The sequence below is a fragment of the Thalassophryne amazonica genome, chromosome 17, assembly GCF_902500255.1.
Source record: "Thalassophryne amazonica chromosome 17, fThaAma1.1, whole genome shotgun sequence".
NCBI classification, from domain to species: Eukaryota; Metazoa; Chordata; class Actinopteri; order Batrachoidiformes; family Batrachoididae; genus Thalassophryne; species Thalassophryne amazonica.
Window position 1 is genome coordinate 54,707,188 of NC_047119.1, and position 18,776 is coordinate 54,725,963.

Sequence of the window (18,776 nt, forward strand, 5' to 3'; positions counted from 1 at the left end):
TTCACCCTGATGGGATTTACAATTTTTTTTTCCCATCATGAACTTTGATAGATTTTAGTAATCCCTTACCTACATATATCCCGTGACATTTCCGAGAGGATTTCTGGAAGTACCCATGTTGCGGTAAAGTTAAAACTATGATCATTTTTGCACATCACATGATACAAGTCATCAAACTGCACCCTAGATCACATTATGTGGTCTTCATTCACTGGTTTGTCACAGTTAAGGTACAAAATGTGTGACGCAAAAGTTTGAAAATGTTGTGAAGAAGGATTTCAAGCATGCCATCACTAACTTGCAGTACTGATGAAAAGTTCTGGTATCATCCCCAAACCACAAGTTCTATCCATTCTTTGAATCTGACTTTACTCTCCTTTGGCCATCATGTTTCTTCCCACATTTGCTAGTTTAACATGTTATTTGACGCTCACATCCACATCCAGCAGGTGGCAGTCACATCTATGAGACATTACATAGGAAAATAAAGTTGCTTTATTGGTGGCTGTGGTGCATCAAAGTTAACCCCCCTCTCAAGTCATTATTCTCTTTTAATGTGGTAAGTTACAACACAATAGTTTTTATTACATCTGCCAAGGACGTAATAAAATCATTGATATTTATTTATTTATTTGTCTGGCTGTTAGCAAGATTATGTCAAAACTACTGCAGAGATTTTGACGAAATTTTCACCACAGATAGATATTAGGCCATGGAAGACGTCATTTAATTTTGGAGGTGATCAGGATCCGGATTCTGGATCAAGTTTCACTTTATATAGGCTTTGAAGGATTACTGTTAGCAGGATTACGTCAAAACTACTGCACGGATTCTCACCAAATTTGCACCACAGATACATATTAGGCTATCGAAGAATCCATGAAAGTTCGGAGGTGATCTGGATTTGGATTGTGGATCAAGTTTCACTTTATATAGGCTTTGAAGGATTATGTCAAAACTACTTCACGGATTCTCACCAAATTTGCACCACACATACCTATTCATCCGTGGAAGACTCCACTGAATTTTGGAGGTGATCTGGATCTGGATTAAGTTTCACTTTATATAAGCTTTGAAGGATTATGCCAAAACTACTTCAAGAATTTGCACCACAGATAGATATAAGGGCATGGAAGACTCCACTGAATTTTGAAGGTCATCCAGATCCAGATTGGCGGATGTCAGAAATCTGTGATTGCTCTTGATAATTTTTGCGTTATTGTGTACACAAGCTGACTCGGATTGACTAACTAACCCACCCACATTACTGCTTTGCACCTTGTGAAATTACATTAAAAAAAAAACAATCAACAAAAAAAGAGTAAATCAATACTCATTTAAAAGTGTTTATTGTGATTATCCCAGTAAATTAGTTTCTGATGAACACTTTTCAACCTCAAACTGCATTACCATAAATCTGAGAATTGAAATGAGACTGAGAAAAAAAAAGGTCAGCATTAATTGCAGCAAATAGTCAATTGATTATCCAATTCCCAGTCTTTCCATATAGCAGAGCTGCAAAGTAGTTGCATATACTCTGTGCTGACTTGTAGGGAATCATATGGGAATGATTAGAGGATTATTAACCTTGCATACCCGGTCTGTATGGGGAAATATCAGGCCGACGTGTTTATTGCTTCCTGGTTTGTAACGAAAATGCGCGTTGTGGACCGAATGTCATGGTAACCGGTCCGATATGGGAAAATAACTGACCGGTAATCAGCCAATCAGAGCGCGCATAGCATTGCAGCCATATAATAAATGATTTTATCGCCCTCTTCTGTACATCCTGCTGAACAAACTCAACCCAGAGAAACTAGTGGTGATGAGCTCAATCAAATTTAGTGACAGTAAGGGCTGTCGCGTGGTACTATCTCCATGCCACCTTTAGGAGCCAGTAAAAAGTGAAGTTTGAAGGATTGATGGCCACAAATTGGCAGCGTGCCCGCTATCATAGTAATTGATTGGTGCAAACACCAAAACAAATATGATGGAAAGCCACCAAGAGTTTAATGATGTTCTTTGTAAGTTTCACTTTTATAATACCATCTATTAAAATTTTGATAAAATTGTCATCAGGCCTGCATTTGCTATCAATTTGGTTCATTCATACATTATATTTATTGCTGCTAACATCACAACAAATATATGCATACCAGGTGACCTGTGCGATCTCTGAGATGTAGCTCCAGACGGACGGATACTAACACATCGGGGTTTCTCACCCAATGTGGATAAAAATGAACAAAATGAACAAAACTAGTATTAAGTTCTTGTTTTATGCACCAGTTTGATGTCATGTGCTGTAACACACAAAGGTGGAGTGTAGCATTTAATCTCAACAAGTAGTTTGAACCTTTTAACCAATTCCGTTGAATATTTGCACATTTCAAAGTGTTAGTGAAAACGGTGCCACTTTAATCAGTCCCAGCAAACTCTGTACACGGTTCTACTTTGGAACCCTGCTGATTACATTCAAGAGTTATTAGCGTCACAATTTATGAGTTCTGAAGGAATTTACTTTATGTAAATGCCTTTTTTTTCTTTGTTTACTATCATAATTTTAAGGTTTTAGGAACCAGCTCTTCCAAACATTTTGCAAACTGAGACTATTTAAACCAAATCAAAGTATGTTTTATGAAACAACAGTTTGTCTCACAGCACAATCTTCAATCATATTTTTTGCTCTACTGGTATAAAAATTCTTGTTATTTTTGGGGGGGTATAACAGGTCGGTAAGCTGTGATCGTCCTACAACAAACCAAGGCCTCTGTGTTGTCCTGAGCTTGACCTCTGACCTATCTGACTCAATCTTTATTTTTTGTTTTAACCTCATGTATTTGTGACGTTTCTGTTTGTCCTTTATTTTGTTCGGGGTCACCACACCGGATCCAGTAAAGATCTGCACTGGTTTTACTCTGGATACCCGACCTGGCGTAGTCCCTGGTCTTCCTCAGAGGTCTCGCCTCCGGGTACTAACCAGGACCCATAGGTCTCAGGACAAAGGTTCTGAGGCGCACACTGTCACTTATTCACTCTATTTGTGAATGTCACTGTATTTGTGTAGAATCAGCAAAAAAAACATGAATTGACGAGACGTTTCTGGAAAGAAGAAATAGTTTGCCTAAAAATAAATCATTCCGAGCTCCAACAGGAAGTACATTAAAAAAAAAAAAAAAAACAGCGGCAGAATCTCAGCTTCAGGAAATATAAGAAATCAGATGGAAGTGAAACATGATTGAGAAGCAGATTGTACCCACAATGCTTCTGTCCTTATCTACACAATACTGTGAACGTTGTTCAAGTAAACACAAACTCTAAAAGCCCCCTCCTCTTCACACTGCTGAGCCAAGACTGCACAACATCAACCTCCTTGTCAAGTTCGCAGACGACACAACCGCGGTGAGTCTCGTCAGCAACAACGATGAGATCAACTACAGGAACGAGGTGTGAGCACTGTGGAGATGACAAACAATATTGTTGTGGACTTCAGGGGAGCAGACACCCAATACCCTCCCCCCCCCGGCCCGACCATCAACGGTGCTGCTGTGGAGAGGGTGAGCAGCACCCAAGTTCACATGTGTGCACATCACAGAGGATCTCTCCTGGACCACCAACACCACATCACTGGCCAAGAAAGCTCACCAACGCCTCTACGTTCTCCGCAGACTAAGAAGAGCTTGGGCCCTGACCCCCCACCGTGTGCACCTTCTACAGGAGTGCAACTGAGAGCATCTTATGAAGCTGCATCACGGTGCAGTACGGCACCTGCACCGCATCCTGCCGCAGGAGCCTTCAGCGCAACGTGACAGCAGCTGAGAAGATCACAGGCACCTCTCTCCTGCCCCTCCAAGACATATCCACCATCCGCCTCACCCACAAGGCCATCTGCATCGCGGGAGATCCCAGCCACCCGTTAAACTGCCTCTCCAGCCTGCTACCATCAGGAAGGAGACTGCGGAGTCTCCAGACCAGGAGCAGCCTACTGACTGACAGTTTCACTCACCGGGCGGTCAGAGCGCTCATATCCCCTGCTGCCACCCCCCCACACACACACACACACAAACTCTGGATCCTGACACCCCACCCCCATACACTGACGTCTTACTGCTGACACCCACCTCACACACACTGAGCATATCTCCACGGACTGCTTATTCACTCCATGCACTTTAACTTAGTTTGGATAAGTTCATCAATGTTGAATCACTGTTCAATTTGCACAAGACATTCAGGTACCTCACTGACCACAGTCTACTGTCTGCCGTATTTATATATTCATTTTATATTCTTAGTGTTGTGATAGCTTTGCACATAAAAGACTGTTCTGTTTTTTCTTTTTATTATGTATTGTCTGGGAGACTGAGAGTAACAGAATTTTCACTCTCACTGTGTCTGTGTGTGCACTGCATCCACAGCTGACTTGACTAAAAATGTTTTTGTTAAAAATCACCCAAATTTAGCTCAGATTTGGAATATTTAAGGAGATTAATCCCACATTTGTGTTAAACGAAATGTGTTTCATTGGAGAAGAGATGGAAGGTTTCCACAAAGTGGGGGGTTGGTGATCCTGAATGTAGGAATGGAGAGGCAAATGTTGGGATCAGCTTCTGTACAAATCCAAAATGTTGTCAACCTGCAATCCAGTGTCCTGTCTGAAGTGCCAGTCCCACCGAGACCAGGATCCACAACGGCACAAGTGTTAAAGGACAACAAATCCATAAGCACCATCTCCACTCTCACTGTCTTTACAGGAAGTAGGACTTGTCCAACTCCCCCATTTGGTTCCTTCTTTAGGTTTCCTGATTGGCTTTGCGATCTAGTGCCTCCTCCTTCTCCTCCTCCTACTGCTCCTCATCATATTGGTGGAGCGCATCCTGCAGCTTGTCCGTGATTTTCTGGAAGAAGATGATCTGCTGGCGGAGGTGGTGCTGCATCTGCGCGCGGAAGTCTCGCACCCGCGTACGGTGGAAGTGCTGGATCTCCGCTAATGTGGCGCATGAAATGATGTTGCAGCGGTCGCGCAGCTCGCCTTCTTTCTTTGGGCAGTCTTTGACCTTCGTCAGCGCCCCTGAAAGACCACAAGAGGGAGAGAATGAGAGAAGATGGCATTTATACAGTGCAAAAAAAGTGACCAGCCCTTTTTTATGTTAGTAAATATACAGATAGATTTAGAATTAGTACGTCTGCCAAGGACGTAATTAAATCATCAGCATTTATTTATTTATTTGTCTGTCAGTCTGTTAGAATCAGAATCAAATTCATTGCCAAGTAAGATGGTGTCATTGGTGCATGAAGAACAATAAAAAGAAAAGGAAAAAAATACTTCTGTAGACAAACAGCCAAAACCATATTCACGGTTAAATAAATATAATATAGTGGAATGGGTCTGTGCAAAAGCATGTGATTGGTGTGCAGATGTACAGTACTTTTCAGTTCAGGGATGATCAATCCCTACAGGATTACATCACAACTACTTCACAGATACTCACCATATTTTCACCACAGAAAAATATTAGGTCGTAGAAGACACTATTACATTTTGAAGGAGATCCAGATCTGGATTCTGGATCAAGTTTCACTTTACGGATATGACATCACGATGTAAAACCAAGATCAGGAAGCCAATATTTTGTTTCAGCTTGTGAATTAAATATCAGATTGCAACATCTTGATCAGTTGGACCATTTTGCATCAGTATGCAATTATTACACTGTGCTGTGGAATCCGGATCCAGGTAAAGTCCAGGTCACAATGTGAATCACATATCGGTTATTTATTTTCCTTGTTACACTTGCCAGACGTCAGAAATCTCAGATTGCTCTTGTTGAACAAATTGAAATTTTAATTCGTTTGCACACTGTTTTCCACAATCAGAAAAAAACAAACCTCTCCGTTTTCACCTTTACCACAGAGGGACCCTTTACTTGATGCATATTTTATACATGGAAAACTGTGCCTGTTGCCATGGCTAAACAAAAGCCGATATGGCCAATGACCCTTCAATCAAATCCTCAGCTAGTCTACCGTCAAATTACAGTGAAGGACTTTAAAATTTAAAGAATTCCCAGAAGTGGCATCATCAGAAAGTAAGGAAGCTACAATTTTGCCCAAACGCTATCTGGTGCTTTTGTTTGATTTATATCAGAATTATGCCATCAGGCTGCATTGTCATTTTGTTTATTTCCACTGATATCCCACCATTTATAAAAACACGGTAAACTAAACTTACTGGCAACCAAGTCTACACATGGGCTGCTCCAGTTTTAAAAGCTTCAATACTAGTTTGCATTATCTTGGTGAAAATTCTATCCATCATATATTTGTGTCCAAATGACAGAAAAAGAACAAGAGTTTTTCTCGCTGGTGGAATGTCACAACGGTATAATGTACTGCGTGAAAACTCCATGTCAGCATGAAGCTGAAACGATGCTGCAGGAACTGTGACTGACTGACCACGTTCCCCCTGACCATATAATGACACCATTCTATCTATCTCCAGCACCCATGACATCACTTCCTGTCCAGAGTACATTATAGCTAAATCAGTCTTCATGAGCTGATCTGTGACGTCAAGAGTCTCATTTGAACCCCTACGTGATATCGCGAGATTTGACCACTTCCGAGGACAGCCTGCACAAACACAGAATCACTTGTGTACAATGGTGTACTGTTTTGTTTTCAGCTGCAATCACAGAAGCAGTTGCGAAAAGTGTTTTTTTTCGGTTCCCAGTGGAGACGGGAAGACAAGGCAAATGGGAGAGGTTGTGTCGGTAAGTTTTAGCCTATACACCTTGACAGAGTAGCTGCAGTCTCTCGCCTGCACAACCACCTCAAAGTGTTTGAGCTCAGGGTCATAAACAAACTGCAACACATGTCCACCTTCCACCACATCTTCATTTTTTCTTTGCATTTTCACTACGTTTGTGTGTAATTTGGCCAAAAACTCAGCGAAAATGCCACGTTTCTGATGGGGACAGATGAGGGCTGTCCATACATGTAGGATTATTGTGTAATATTTGTCATGTTTTAACCCTTTAGCGCCCGCCCTCAAACAAGACTGCAGTGTCCAACTGATGTATTGGGGGTACCACCACCTTTTTAAATTTAGTCTTTATTTAACCAGGTTAGTCCCATTGAGATCAAGATCTCTTTTACAAGGGAGATCTGGACAATTATAAAGTTTCCAGTTCATCTAACCTGTATGTCTTTGGATTGTGGGAGGAAGCCGGAGCACCCGGAGGGAACCCATGCAAACACAGAAAGAACATGCAAACTCCACATAAAAAGGCCACAGATGGGAATCGAACCCATGACCTTCTTGCTGTGAGGCAACAGTGCTAACCACTAAGCCGACCTGCTGCCCATGTACTGCGTGAAAACCCCATGTCAACACGTCCATTATTTAGAGATAGTTAAGTCGAAACGACGGTGCAGGAACTGTGACTGACTGACCGACCGCGCACCAGTTCATCAATTAACATCTCACCACTGGCAGTCAGGCAAAATATGTCAGAAACAACAAAAACATATGTATAAACGCTGCACTCAGGCAACCAGGGTAATAGGAGACTGTAGTCTCGTTTTAACCCTCCGTGATATCACGGGATCTGACCACTTACGGGGACTATATACACAACATAACTTCACACGAATAAATGGTGTACTGTTTTGTTTTCGGCTGCAATCACCGACGCAATCGCAAAAAGTTTTTTTTTTCAGTTCTGGTGAACAAAACAATCCGCAACACATGTCCACTTTCCCACTGCATCGTCACTTTTGCTTTGCATTTTCACTTTGTTTGCATGTAATTTACCCAAAACTCATTTGAAAATGCCGTGGTTTGTACCCCGGAAGTAGAGAAATTACATCATATGCGTACCGTCTGGCCCCAAACAAGCCTGCGCTGCCCTATACTGGTGAAAGGCTTGTTGTGCCTTGGCAAAAAAATGCACTCTACTGAGTATCCAACTAATTTTGCAATGCTAAACTATAGCTGGGTTTGTCCCTTTAACCTGTTATGAACAACAACCCCCCCAATTTCATTCTATCATACCACCCCCCCCCCCCGCCATTCTTGAACATGCACTCGATCTTGCTCCTGACTTTCATTCCACTTCTCTCCGGGGCATAGCTCCACCTCTCCAGACTCACTTCCACCTGGGCCAAATGTGTTTCACCATAAGCACAGACAGATGAGTTACTAACAGTATTACACATGCTGAAAAAGTGCTGTATTTGTGATTTTTTTTTTTTGCTGAAACTCAAGATTAATGTAACACCAAGATTCTATTTGTGGCACTATGAGAAATCACACAAGTGTCACGTGATACTGCTGACTGTATTGGTGTCACCGTCTGGCATCTCTATTTGCTCTGAATTTAGCAGAAGCTGCATGACATCTTTTTTTTCAGTTTTGACTCTTGACTAGTTTGGTGTGACTCATATTTCGGGGAATCCAGAACAGTGTCAGCAGAGAGCGAAGAAGAACTTCCACCACTCTGGCACTACAAAAAGTGGATGAAAAAAGATAATTGGTAGCAGCGGTGACGCTCTCACAAAGTCCGTCTGCTTCACATGGAAAACACCTACGCCTAAACAGCCAACGTTAATTCGGACTTTGTGCTTCTTCCTGTCAAAGTAATGGCAGAACTAATAAGATGCCACTTCTGGCTGGTGGGAAAAGTGTTCGGCTCTGGAACTATCTGTACCCCTCCTCCCGCCGCTGTATCACCAGGAGGAAGTAGGAAAAGTGGGAAGGAGGGAGAAGAAAAAGAGGAGGAGGGGAAGCTAATCCTGAGAGCGCTCCAGTTTGCATTCCAGCAGTCCCAGGGCAACACAGGACGAGAGGCCCAAGAATCTCCCCACATTCAATCCCAACTATCCTCCAAAGCCCAGACACAGAACACTGGCAAAGTCAGACAATACCGTACGGCAGCAGTTAGGCCAAAAATCTATCTGCCATAATGTCCAGCAGCTGTTTTTAATTGCTGCCACATTTCTTGTCATTTGGAGAAATTTTTCAGCACTTTGTGTAGATATCTGCCGAACAAAATGATGAACCTCGACAGTGCTTCACGTGGTTGACTTGGTTTTATTTATATTTGTTTTCTGTTTTCACTGGTTCTCATCTTATTTCTCCCAATGAAGGATTAAAACTAAGAGACTTTAATGGAAACTATGACTAACATTCTAGTCATGGTAGTTATTGAAAGAAAAAGTAGAGAGCAGATTATGAACACTGTCAAAACTTCAAAAGTTCTTGAACTGGAAGACAGTAGCCAGATAATCTACTTTAACTTGTCAAACTGTCTCTCAATGAGTTTGCAGGTTTTATCAGTTGCATAAATCATCATCGTCGTCAGATCTGTTTAACTGTAGATTAACAACAAGCATGAAATATACACGGTTATCATACGAGCGGTGACAATTTTATAAAATCCCTTCCTGCTGCAGAATAAACTTCCAAAATCATATTTTGTTCCAGTCATTAGGAGGGTAATGTTGTACAAATAGTCATTGTTAACTTAAGTACCTGGTAGCAAACTACCCAGCTAGCTAGCCTAGACAGGTTGCTACAGTAGGTTAGCAACCTAACTTGGCTAGTTAGGTTGTAGCTGTTCAGAAACAAGCTTGTGTTCTAATTTGCCAGAAAATAATGTACATATTCTGTGAATCTTTTAATGTCTAGCTACTTCTACGTTTTACTGAATACTTTACCCTTGTGCAAAGTTGCTACTTTACGTATCTGTGTACAGCAGCTTCATACCATGACTTCAAAATCCGAAATATGATCTACAAATAAAACCGTCTTGTATTGATGTTACAAATTTTTGATGCAACACTACAGACAGTTTAGAAAATGTTTTTCAGCGGGTGTATAAACTCTTCCAAAAACATATTTTCAGTCATTTGAAAGACAGTAATATTCTAGAGTCATTGTTAAGTATCTGCGTAGCTAATTCTCAGCTACCTTCCCAGCTAACTCACCTAGCCAGGTCAGTACAATAGCTTAACAAACCAACTAGCATTGCCAATTGGCTTATAGCTGGCTCAATGATGATAAGATTTGTGACTTAACCTGCAAACATATAATCGTTCTGCTAATATGTTTTCATTTATTCTCAGCGTGCTTTCACTAAGTGGAATTTTCCCGGTGAAGACTTGTGTTCCTCAGGGATGTATTCAGGCTCATGTACCATTCAATGCTTGCACAGACAGGGTGTTGGATAGGGTTATAGAAACCAGTGGTATAGATTGTTTCAGTAATTGCAGCACTTAAGAAGCCAAGCGAGTAATTGGAGTGTTTGGATTTGTGACTGTCCTGGATCCAGGCATTCAATGCGTTCCAGGACTCAGCTGTCACACGTGTATCTACATGTGGTGAAACTGCTGCTCTTGTAAAGGTGTTGACTTATCTTGGCAGTGACATTCATATCTCTGGGATGCCAGGGAAAAGCTGATAGATTCATGATGTTGCTCAACAGAGGTATTTTGGTGATGCTGATATCTAGGAGAACAAAGGTGTAAGTCTTTCAGGTCCTGGTGTTTTCTGTTACTGTATGGTTATGAGACTTGGACACTAACCAGTGACCTAAGCCAACAACTGGATGTCTCTGGTACTAGGTCTCTTTGGAGGATCCTTGGGAACTGCTGGGATGACGTTGGTTGGGATAGGTTTTCTGCCTGGGCAGTTACCATCCAGGACCCAAAGCGATTCTGTGGTGTCATGGATGCGCGACATGCAATACCAGTGCATGCACCCATATCTGACTTGCTTCCAATGTACCTTTTACTGAATATGTTAAGCTGTGGCTTTAGATATAAGCAATAGGGAACCGCAGTCTCGTCTGAACCCTGTGTGATATTGTGGGCTTTGACCACTTCTGGGGACAGCCTGCATAAATACAGCATGACTTCTAATGGAAAAATGGTGTACTGTTTTGCTTTTGGCTGCAATCACCGAAGCAGTCGCAAAAAGTGCAGATTTTTTTCTGTTCCCAGTGGAGAACCTCAGAAAAAGTGCCATGTGTCTGATGGGGACAGACGAGCGCTGTCCCTGGAAGTAGAAGTATTACATCATATTTTACCCCTTTAGCGCCCACCCTCAAATGAGACTATGGTGTCCAATAGCAACTTAGAAACCACCATGACGTTAGTCTGTTACATCACTAAGCTTCAAACCAACTCGACTGACAAAAAATTTGTTAATGTCTGCAAGTGGAACAGATGGAACGCAAAGGTTCAATACCTCAACCGTTTGTACTCTGAATGTTCAACACCTCAACAGTTTTTTTCTCTGCATGTTCAATGCCTCAACAATTTGTTTACTGAATGTTCGATACCTCGAAGTTGTGTACTCTGAATTTTCAATAACTCAACGGTTTGTTCTCTGAATGTTCACTACCTCAACAAGAGCTGCCAACCATCCTGCATTGGGCAGGAGAGTCCCGGTATTTACCCTGTGTCAAGCTTCCCACATGAGTGTGCGTGGGGTGCCCATTAGTCCTACAGTTGTGTGGGTCCAGGCAGGACCATGGACTCCCCTAGTTAGGCTTCATGGCCACGCATGGGTGTCCCACAATGGTAAATCCAAATGTTGGCAGATATGCTCAACAGCTTGTTCTCTGAATATTCAATACCTAAACAGTTTGTTCTCTGAATGTTCACTACCTCAACAGTTTATTCTCTGAATGTTCAGTACCTCAGCGGTTTGTTCATTGAATGTTCAACACCTCAACAGTTTGTTGACTGAATGTTCAATAGCTCAACGGTTTGTTCTCTGAACGATCAATACTGCAAAGGTTTGTTCCTTGAATAATACAATAACATGCTTTTGGAGGGCCCAAAATGACAGATATTCGCCCTCGTCTAACTCGGGCGAATATCTGTCATTTTGGGGGATTGGGCATGGCCGTCAGGACTCAGAAAATGCATACCGCACAACAACTGCATGTTATTTGCATTATTACATAAAAAGTTGGCTCACTTTTAACTTTTGTCGTGTTGGCTGGTACCGCGCTGCTCTCCAAATTCGCCAGTGCGTCCTCATCAAGCTGGTTGCTTTGGCTGCTGTTCACTGTCGGACTATCCATGAGAAAATCATCTGTAATATCCATATTGGGACCAACACACACTTCTCGCCTTTTCATCTTTTCCTCTGCGGACAGTTCTTGGGCTGCGCGTGCTATGATGTCATCAGTTTATGCACAGTGGACGGGTATTGGGATACCCGCCGTTACTGCGGACAGGTATGGACAGGTAGCGTAAATGTAAATCTATGCTACCGGCCCAGCAATGCCCCAGTAAGTGATAATAATGTTCAATACCTCAACAGTTTGTTCTCTGAATGTTCAGGACCTCAACAGTTTGTTCTTTGAATGTTCAATACCTCAACAGTTTGTTCTCTGAAAGTTCAATACCTCAACAGTTTGTTCTCTGAAAGTTCAATACCACAATGGTTTGTTCTTTGAATGTTCAATACCTCAGCAGTTTGTTCACTGAATGTTCAATACCTCAACGGTTCATTCTCTGAATGTTCAATACCTCAATGGTTCATTCTCTGAATGTTCAATACCTCAACTGTTTTTCTGAATGTTCAATACTTCTACTGTTTTTTCTCTGAATGTTCAATATCTCAATGGTTCATTCTCTGAATGTTCAATATCTCAATGGTTCATTCTCTGAATGTTCAATACCTCAACAGTTTGTTCTCTGTATGTTCAATATCTCAGCCGTTTATTCACTTTGAAACCACCCTTTTAATCAAATAAAGTCCAACTTTCCAATCAGAGAGTCACGTTCTGTCAATCACAGATGATTGGGATTCAGACTGTGTTTCCACCATTCAGAGCTGTGATTGTATCTAGAGAACAGAACTATAGAAATAGTGCCTCAACTTTTGGCAAATGTCAGGACTTTTTGTGCCAACTCCCCCCACCCGCCCCAAAACTGCAGGGAACTAACAAACTAACTCCTCTGCGAGGCTTTTGTGATTGTGCCTGTCTGTATGTGTGGGTGGGTCTGTGTTTTCGAGTCAGCACGTACCAGCTTTCAATGCACTGACTGTGGATCTCAGTTTTCGGCTCACATTGATACTGCAGTTCAGTAAATGAAAACAGATGTTGGACAAAAGCTGAGTTTGTGTATACTGACCTGAGGGGCTGCATGTCTTTCGGAACATTACTGATTACTCCATAAAAATAGCTGCATCAACAGCATACCAACCTGACTTTGTCACCAACCCACACATTTATATATACATACATACATTCAGGAGAATGTAACTTGAGTGGTCCAGCCAGAGCCCAGACCTGAATCTGATTGAACATCTCTGGAGAGATCTGAAAATGGCTGTCCACCGATGCTCCCCATCCAACCTGATGGAGCTTAAGAGGTGCTGCGAAGAGGAATAGGCAAAACTGCCCAAAGATAGGTGCACCAAGCTTGTGGCATCATATTCAAGAAGACCTGAGGCTGTAATTGCTGCCAAAGGGGCATCAACAAAGTATTGAGCAAAGGGTGTGAATACTTATGTACACGTGATTTCTTAGTTCACTCACTCACTCACTCACTCACTCACTCACTCACTCACTCACTCACTCACTCACTCACTCACTCACTCATCTTCAACCGCTTACTCCAATTAAGGGTCACGGGGAGCTGGAGTCTATCCCAGCAGTCATAGGGCGTGAGGCGGGGTACACCATGCACAGGATGTGAGTCTGTCACAGGGCCACATACAGACAAACAAACACATTTACACCTACAGACAATATAAAGTTTCCAATCCATCTAACCTGCATGTTTGTGGATGTGGGAGGAAGCCGGAGCACCCAGAGGGAACCCACGCAAACATGCGGAGAAGATGCAAACTCCACATCGAGAGGCCACATGTGGGAATCAATCCCATGATCTTCTTGCTGTGGTAACCGTGCTAACCACTAAGCTAAGATGTTGCCCCAATTTCTTGTTTTTTACTTTTAATAAATTTTCCAAAAACAATAAAAAAAATTACTAAACAAAACAAATTTTTTTTTCATGTTGTCATTATGGGGTGTGGTGTGTAGAATTCGACGGGAAAAAAATGAATTTATTCCATTTTGGAATAAGGCTATAAGATAATAAAATGTAGAAAAAGTGAAGCGCTGTGAATATTTTCCAGGTATAACGTATGGATGTACGTGGTTGCCATCATCAAAAGGACCTGGAACCCCAGTGACGTAATAACAAGAGAACTCTGCCCCCAGGAGAACTCCTGCCCAGGTTAAGAACTCAGGCTGGGTTAGAGGTTGGTAGAGTTAGCCCCAAGCCCAGTTTACACCTGGGGCCGAGTTTGCATCAGGACGACTTCTCGTGTATCCAATGACCATGACCTTTATCTTTGTCAAAATAAACCCTTTAGGGGCAATTCTGAGATTGACCGTCATCCACATATCAAGTTTAGAAGAAATGGGACAAAGAACTTGGGGGAAATAGGGGAACAAACCGACAGACAACTGTTGTTCAAATGATGTAGCAGAATATTAATGCATTCATATGCTGGATTTATGAAACGTTTCACTGAGATCAGTTATTCACTGTCATCGCAACAAATTATTATAGATTTTGGCTAAGAAAGCTGCTCTGAGCTCAGTGCCCATGAATGTGCTGACACCCACCTTTCTGCACATGGATGATGTCAGGAAAATTGGCCAAATGTCCTTTATAGAGGTCCAGCAGATCAGAAATGGGATCCAGATCCTGGCGTGGCTGCTCTGCAAAGTACTCGCCAATGGCCTCGTAGGCCTCGCCGGTGTATGCAATGGCCCGGTTTAGGCCCGCTGAGTAGGCCTGTTGATCCAGCTCAAACGCCTGTCCGAGGAGTTTGAAAGACTGCCCGACTTTCTGGTACTCCTTCTTGAAACCCGTCATTTGTTTTCGGGCAAAGTCGTTGATGGTGGTGTTCACGACTACAATGTTTTCGTCCATCTTCTTGGTGAATGTCTTAAAGGCTTCGATCTTGCACTCGATGTCCTGAAGGACCAGAGGCACAGCAGGCGTACTGAGAGAGAAAAGTGGGGAGAAAAAAACTTTAAACTAAAGACACTTTGTTAGTGATCGGTGTTGTCCAGCAGGTTATGTGTTCATTAGCTGGTTTCGATAAAAAATAAAATTTTACACTGGATATCCTTTCGAAACTAAAGAGAAAAACCATGATATGCATGTTTTGATGGTGGAAGGATACCAGACACAAGGAAAACACCCTGCACAGAAAGCAAATGGGCAAAGGTGTACTTGAACCAATGACCTTCTTTTGGGGGTATATGCTAAGTACTGCACCACCAGGCTGCCCAGTTTATACAAAAACTAATAAACTGATTTAAATGAAACTTGATGGAGAGGTGAAGCAATGCCCAATAAAAGCCCCAGTAAATTTTGAATCCAGATTATGGGGGATATTCCAACTTTGATCCTTAATGCTGATCTGATCCTAATGGCTTGAGCTTGATTTCAGGATCAAAGCAATCAGCAGCCATGATCTAAGTTCAACTCTACAGATAAAAGGCCAGGAACTAATTCAATGATTAGTGATGAGGGCCAGTGCTCTGCCTCCAAAGTAATCAATCAAGCTTAATTCTGGTGATCAGGAAAGCTAGGACTCAAGATCAAAGTTTAACATTTAGGATCAAAGTTCAGCTATAAGAATGAAACTTCAACTATCATGATCAAAGGTCAGGAACATGACCCAAGGCGGGTGATGAAGATTAAAGTTTATGATCAACATTAAGTGATGAAGTTCAAGATTACTGTAACTGATCAAGACCACAGTCAGGATCAAAGTTTCATAAAAGTATTTTGAATAGCTTTTCTATTCTACTTGATTCTCACTCATTGTCTCTCTGCTAATCATCTCAACGTCTTACCTGATGGTGAGGAAGAAATTGGCCCCAACCAGCTCATCCCGCTCTGCCTTCCTCTTGCCCTTTTTCCAGGCCTTCTCATCCGCGCTGCAAGTTAGGAAATGCTGAAAAACATCACAGTGTGCCAGCACGGGGTGACTCGTCATGTGGTTCATCCACCAGATCAGCCCTTTCCTCCTCTTGGAGATGAAGTCCTCTTCGAAGCGTCCGGTCGCCTGTTTCTCTGGCAGGTGAGGCACCGAGATGACCGGGAAACGCTCCACGAGCCGAGCGTACAGCCAGTCGAAGTGTTTATACCTGTGAGGAGGGAAGGAGGAAGAGCCGGGATCATTTGGTGCACGAGTAAAAAGGCTGATGGAAGATAAGTGAACATGAAGGAGGGAATTCTTGTGGAAAGAACTGAGGAGGAGTCAGGAACATTACAGCATTGCTAGCAACAACACCTTCTGAGGACTCTACTCTCCTTTGACAATTGCTTTTTATTCAGGAAGTACTTAAATTGTTTAGGAGAAATTAATAAGAATGAACAAGGCAGTCGTATTTGGAGTAACAAAAATTAACTGTATGCTTAATGTCGCAGTGAGCTGATGCTGGCAACGTTGTAATTGTTGGCATGTTACTGGCACAAAAACATTTCAAGAAATATGGTGAGCCATGTGTACCACTTTATGTCAACCCTGCATCGGTATTTGAAGCTGCATTCAGCATTTTTGTCATTACTCCATAATGCATTGTGGTATGGCAGGGCAGTCCTGGACTTGAGTACCACAAATCCAAATGTATTATTATGCATATTAGAGAAGTGTTTTATTATTTTTAAATATTATTTCAGATTTAGAATATTTATATAAATTATAAACTATTTACAGTATTTTCTGGAGTATAAGTCACACTTTTTTCTATCTGTGGAACTCACATGTTAACACATCATTTCCCTGGCAATAGGTTGAATAAGGAGCTCAGCATTGCACATGTGCATGCAACAGCATGTGCTGTTGCTTATCATAAGTACTTTTATATTCCAAAAAAGTAAGATAGACAAATAAATGTGCTTTGGACAACATATTGGATGTTATTTGATGCAGTGCGGACAAAAGAAATCATCATACAGACACGGAAGAAAAAGTGAACAGTGGATTTTTGCAGGAAGCCCTCAGCCTGTGGTGTGGGCCATAAAGATTTTTAAATTCCGATTTGCCAGAAATTGACACTTGGGTTTCTTAATGAATTGGGGGGGTGGGGGGGCAGTGGTCACCCTGGCCACCCTTGAGGAGTTGCCACAGTGCAGAGGGAATGTCAGAAAGGAAACAGGACATTCCTCAGGAGTAAAAGGACAAAGGGTCGCACAGCTGTTTTTTTTTTGGGGGGGGGGGGGGGTTACTGGAACAATTGTGATCAACCACAGAAACAGAGGAAAACCAGGTTGGAGTGACGGATGGAGGAAGACGGGTGTACCTGCGGTTCACTTGTACGTTGGTGTGGGTCGGCATGAGGCCGTAGGACATGTAGCTCTTCATTCCTTTGAACTTGGTCTGCTTTGTGGGGTCGTCGATGGTGCAGGTGAACGGGTACGGATCCTCCTGCCACTCTGGCCCGTGCTTCCCGATCACCACACAGATCTTATCCCCATCCTTAACGAACGCCGAGGCCTCCCCCAGCAGGAAGGCCTCCCCTCCGGACTTGACGAAGGTGGAGAACCTGTTCAGGTTCCTCCCCACCGTGAGTGAGCTCTTGGCCTGCTGCTGCTGCTGCTGGCCACTATGACGCCCGGGTAGGGAGGTGGTCACCGGGTGCATCGGGGTCCCACTACTGGAACCGTGAGTCTCATCTGTTGCCGTGGAGCTGTCATCCCAGTCGTCATCCCAGTCATCTTCACTGCCGTGGCTGGTGTGGAAGCTTCCTCCACCTCCGGCCCCGAGGCCTCTCGGGGGATCTGAGGGCATGTAGGTGGCGTGAGGGGGGGTCAGCGCTTTGGGCTTGGGAGAGAAGCTGTTGTTGGTGGTGGTGGTGGAGGTGATGTGGTCCCTGATGACCTCCACATAGGAGGCGGGGAAGAGACCCGCCTCCCCCCGGCTGTTCTCCCCCTCCAACCAGCCATCCAGCACCTCCTCACTGAACAGGGTCACCAGCTCGTTCTCTGTAATGGAGATCTCTCCAGGGTTCTCAGAGGTGAAGTCATACAGAACTCTGGCTTTTAGCGCCATAATTTCTCCTCCTAATTTTCTCTTCTGACTAAATCACAGCAAGAAAACACTCGATTGTTTCTTTCACTCTCGGATTAAAGTTGAAGCAGCAAGTATTAATCCAGTTTTCCAACAAATCAAACAAGCTTCTATCCGACATCCATGAACCCGAAGCCCAGAAGACAAACCCGCGCCTCCGCCTCCTCCTCCGCCTCCTCCCGCGGCTTCAAATATCATCAGTTTCCACGCACAACTTCATCCAAGCGGCAGAAGAAAACGACGTTTTTTCGGTCCACGGACGACAGCAGGAGCTTCGAGAGGGAAATGACCAACATGTCACGGCTGTATCTCTGCAGATAAGGAGGAAAGTCCTTTTTTCTCTCTCCGTTCTGTCGCCGAGACGCTCGTTAAGTTTAAAGGCTTCAGTCTGAACACGTAGCGGGATGGCGGGGGGCGGGGCCAGCGGCCAGGGGGCGGGGCCAGCGGCAAGTTCAGTCAAGTCGCTCAACTCCGAGGTGGAAAACTTCAACTTATCTCACCAAAACTCTCACGTTTATAGGCTGACACCTCAAAGTACAGGGCTGCAGTAACCAGGAGAGGATGTTAAATTAGACTTTTCTTCTTCAGTCCAGGGGCGGAGCCACACACGGGCTTGCTTGGGCAGAAGGGGGGAGAGGGGGGCAGCATTACC

General features: G+C 43.2%; 1 protein-coding gene across 1 annotated transcript; it reads right to left on the bottom strand.

Moving 5' to 3' along the window:
• Window positions 1-1,330: 1,330 nt before the first annotated feature.
• LOC117529679 (sorting nexin-18-like) lies at window positions 1,331-18,489 on the bottom strand. The gene is made up of 4 exons (XM_034192524.1): window positions 17,358-18,489; window positions 15,906-16,199; window positions 14,661-15,043; window positions 1,331-5,071 (listed from the first exon to the last, which is right to left on the bottom strand). Exons 1-4 carry the CDS (start codon window positions 18,104-18,106, stop codon window positions 4,845-4,847), a joined length of 1,653 nt encoding a protein of 550 aa, XP_034048415.1. The 5' UTR covers window positions 18,107-18,489; the 3' UTR covers window positions 1,331-4,844.
• Between the last annotated feature and the right edge of the window lie 287 nt (window positions 18,490-18,776).